The sequence below is a fragment of the Crocodylus porosus genome, unplaced genomic scaffold, assembly GCF_001723895.1.
Source record: "Crocodylus porosus isolate Cpor-Errol unplaced genomic scaffold, CroPor_comp1, whole genome shotgun sequence".
Taxonomy (NCBI): Eukaryota; Metazoa; Chordata; order Crocodylia; family Crocodylidae; genus Crocodylus; species Crocodylus porosus.
In genome coordinates, this window is record NW_017728939.1 from 841233 (window position 1) to 845726 (window position 4494).

A 4494-nucleotide genomic window follows, 5' to 3' on the forward strand; every position below is an offset into this window, starting at 1 on the left:
GGCAGTTTGCTGTCTGCTAGGGCTTCCTATTTCATAGCTGGTGCCACTCCACCTCCCTGCCCCATGCCCCATGCCCCATGCCCCAAGCCCCGCACCCGGACACCTGTTTTAATTTCCACCAGCTGGCTGGGACTGGTCTCCAAAATCCAGGAATGTCCTAGCCAAACCTGGATGTATGGTCACCCTATGAATCACCCTCAGCTGGCTACTTAGACAAGCAAGAGCAACACTAGAGGCCATTTCAGTCTTGGAGACAGGGATGAACTAAAGCCCATACCCAATCCTCCCCACCTTTGGGTCTGGTCCCAATCCCTGATGCAGCTTGGCTTAGCACTTTCTACATCTAACGCAGCTTGGCTTAGTTTGCCAACCTTGTCATTGGATTCAGCTTCCCAGAAGTCCAAGTCGTACTGCAGGCTTGGAAACTCATGCTTCAGGCAGGAGGCCAGGGGGAAAATGGCATTGACAGTCATTACGTTTTCCTTTACTTTCACTCCCAGGACCGGAGGAGCCAGCTCCACTGTAATTGAGTAAGCAGGTGTCAGAGCAGTGCTAGCTTGTGGGCTGGAGTGCAGCTAAATAAAAGCTGTCCTCTGAAAAAGGCCACATAGAAATCTCCCCTAGACAAGGTAGCCTCACCCTCTTAGATGGATTCTGACAGCGAGAGGTCCGTGCTCTAACTACCTGGTTTGGGGGCTGCAGTAGCTATTACCACGTGATGAGTGTGATGGGCAACTCTTGGTCCTCCACCATCCAGCTGACACGTCCCAATAAGCACTGTCCTGCATCAGTGCGGTCTGAGACGCATCTACCTGTGCAGGGCCTGTGACTGTACCGGCCGTTCTCCCGAGGCTGTCATGCTGAGCCCATCACCAGGGTCTCCCTGCACCTAAGAAATCCTAGAAGTATGGTCTGGACCTAATCTCCCTTCAGCCCCATAAGCAGCTGGTGTTGTGCAGAGCTTCCTATCTCTCCTCTGAGCCTTCTGATAGTTTTTTCAGGAGGCAACATAAATACCTTCCCTGCCTCACCCAGAAACACAAATATGCATGGTCTTTGACCTGGTTTGACTTGCCCTGGTCAGAACAGATTAAACGTGGAGTGCGTGCAGCTGCGTGTCATACTGGTGAAGTGAAATGTCTCCGTCCTTTGTAAATAAAGTGTGCACAAGAAAGAAGGTCCTAGTGAGCCGAGGAAAGGGCGCAGTGCCCAGTAAACCTGAGTTGTAGTACTGCTGCTGGCAATAACTTCCCTTCCAGCCAAACCCTGAAATCTCTCTATGGTTTCCAGTTTCCTTATCTGTAACATGCAAATATTAAGGCTGGAGTTGCAGAGCTGTGTGAGCAGAATGAAAGTTCAAACTCTCTTAGTGCTGCAGGATCAGCAAGGGGTTCAAGCCAAATCGTAGACTGACAAACGTACCATCAAAATGATGTTCGATGTATCCTGACTCTGCCCAGGAGGACTGGCGTCCACTTGACAGGGCTTTTACCCGGGCCCTGTATTTTTTGAATGAGTCTGACAGCACACAAGTCAGATTGCAGATGGTTTCAGAAATATTTTTGCAGTGTGTGACCTTTTTCAAGTGATTTCTGTTTCCCCAGCTGAAAGAAGAGGCAAAACCAACCCAGAGTCAAGCATGTAATAAAACAGGTTTTAATATGGGGAGAGGAGGACAGAAGTAGCACTATATGTGGCAAAGGGCTTAGAGTATAACTCTCACGTTTGTCTATCGTAAGGAATGAGGTGGGTAAAGGGATGCAGCCAGTGCACTAGTAACAATTATAAAGGTTATAATAACAATAACAACAAGAAGAATAATATAAAAATGGTATGCATCAGCATTACTATGTGTATATTACTGTACATAGTATTAAATATAATATAATGTCGTATATTATGTGATTATTATGCTGTATTGAGGTTTATATATTAATAATACATACTAATATAAACATAGTGATACTGAAAGGTATAGTTCTATTAACAAATATAATTTTATATTAACACATCATTATATGAACAAGTATCCCTGGGAGGGCTGGCCTAGTGGCCTTGGCTTTCCAGCCAGAGAGGAAGTGGGAGAGAGCGCAGTGGTGAAGGCACGAGCCTGGGACTTCCCAGCTCTGCCACAGACATCCCGAGTGGCCATGAATACATCTCCCGGTCTCTCTGCACCCTGGCTCCTTCTGCCTGCAAGATAAGGGTAATAGCACTTCCCTGCCACCCAGAGGTGCTGGGGGGAGCAGGACATTTAAGGACAAGGAGGTGCTCAGGCCCTGTGCTCTTGAGGGAAAACTGTAAGTACCTGAGATAAAAGGAAAGACACCAGCCTCTTCCCTGAAGAGCTTTGCAGCCCCAGGCTGAGCCCAATGATTTTAGGTGCCTCTGTTTCTGGGGGATGTCTGACTTGATTCATCGTAAGGAGCCCTGAGTTTCAGAGGGAGCATCCTCTGCCCTTCCTGCTGACCATAGCCCCGAAGGAGCCCCACCCTGAGGCCCCCAAATCACGAGTCCCTTTTCACAATCTTGGCCTAAGTTTTTGGATCTGATCTGCTTCCCTCGGTGGCCGAAGGGAAGGCTCCCATCGTGGTGTCCGGGGGTGGGCAATCCCGAATTCACTGACCCTGTCCAGCGCGGGCCAGAGAATCAGGAGGCAGAGAAAAGCACATGCAAGACGAGATGCCTCCTGGAGGAGCTGAGGAGGGAGGCGAAGAGGCTGGACAAGCTGGTGTAAAGGGGAGATAAGGAAGCGATGCTCTGTGCGTGGTGGCTGAGAACAGAGGGCCTAGTGCTCCACTTCGGTGCCAGTGCACTTCTGTCTGGTGGAAGCACTTAGTCATGAAACCCTGGATTCAAAGCCCACTGTAGCGGGTAGAAACACTCCCTCTGACTCCTGTGGTCAGACACCAAAGCAGGGGAAAGCAGGCCCAGGGTGACTGACGCCAGGGGCAGAAGAAGGAGGGCAAGCTGGGAGGTGAAGGGAGCAGTAAAGAGGGAGGGGGCAGTCACTCTGGGGACGAGGGGAGGTGAGAGCTGAAGGGGTGGCGGCAACGGCAGCTGCAGTGGTGAGAAAGCTGGCTGAGCTTCCAGCTTCCTGCCCCTCCACCGTTCAGCCAGAGACTCCTCCAGCAGGTCACGTTGTCTGTGGAGCTGGTTGTGAAGCAGAGCCCCTGCCCTACGCTCTCCCCAGACCCCCTGGCTACACCCCTGGGTCCCTCTGCCCGGTTCTGCCCCTCTCTGCGCGCTCACCTTTCATATTTCACCGTGTACACCGTGTCTGGTGGGGACCCTTCCCCGGGGAGCCAGGTCAAGACAATATTGAAATCCTTCGACAGCAGCGTCACATTCTGGGGTGGGGGCAGATGCATTTGACCTGAGAGAAGGGGAAAACTGTTTGAATGTGCCAGCATTGATCCTCGGCACTGCTTCCCAGCGTCCCCAGAGAATACGTATCGGCAGCCGTGCGCGCTCTGAAACACGGGCAGGGCCGGCGTGGGCAGTCGCAAGCCCAGGTGGGCAGGAAATGGGCTTTCTGTCTTACAAGTGAAGAAGAAAGGTCTAAGAATGCTTCCTCTTCTGCATCAGCGTGAAACTGCGACCCGAGGAAGTGGGTTTGTGACAGAGAGTTGTGTGGGGAGAGCGCGAGAGAGAAAGAGGAACTCCAAAATAGCGAGCAGCCCCGGGGTTAGCGCGCGTGTGGCAGTGGGCGAGGCAGAGGCAAGTCCCAGGTGAGGGCTCTTGCTGTGCTGGGACAGCGCGCTCTCTCTGCTTCTGAACACAGATTCGATCTTGAATCTCAGTCATCTGCGTTGTGAGCGTTTTGCCAAGTTTGCCTTTTTCTGTGAAACATTTCAGTTTGGACAAATCAGTATCTTCCAAAGGAAAACCACTCTGTCATAAAGTTTCCAAGCTGCTGTAGTCCCAGGAGGCCTTTTCTGCTCCAAATATGCATTGGCATATTGGTGATTCAGGACCTGGCCACCCTCTCTTACCTGTCCTGTTCACTAGCTTGCAATTTGAGCAAACTACAATGAAGCCTTCTGAAACAGGAGCAGCCAGCAACATGCTTGTGCATGTCTGGAAGTGGCTGGGGAGTTTGGCAATTCTGTATCATATCTGCTTTCCTTTTGCGCTGGACATCTCCCCCTTGCTGGCTGTGCTCCTGTGGGAAGATACTCCTTTTTGGCCAAGTTCCTGATCTTTTCTTTCAGCCTTCAGCATTTGTTAATCATGTGATCCCTCATTCAGAGTTTTAGCGCGCACCGTGACTTCATATCACAAGCAGGCTGAAAAAAGTGTCCTTGCAACACTTCCTCTGTTAGCCTCAGGCATGGCTGGGACACTGTACAAGTGGAAAAGTCTCATTTTAAGAAAGTCCCTTTTGATGTGAAAGCAGTATTTTGCCTGCCCTTTGGATCTAATCCCACTTGCCTGATGTAAAAATCGCGGTTCGTTTCTCGGGAGGCAAAAAAAACCTTCAGCCACAGACAC

General features: G+C 50.8%; 1 protein-coding gene across 1 annotated transcript in view; it reads right to left on the minus strand.

The window, feature by feature from the left end:
• IFNLR1 (interferon lambda receptor 1) overlaps window positions 1-4494 on the minus strand; it is an 11231-nt gene that overhangs the window by 4204 nt on the left and 2533 nt on the right. The window contains exons 2-4 of the mRNA XM_019547606.1: window positions 3253-3376; window positions 1423-1604; window positions 372-520 (exon numbers count right to left, since the gene is read on the minus strand). Coding sequence (XP_019403151.1) covers window positions 372-520; window positions 1423-1604; window positions 3253-3376 — 455 coding nt within the window. The remainder of the gene's footprint in view (window positions 1-371; window positions 521-1422; window positions 1605-3252; window positions 3377-4494) is intronic.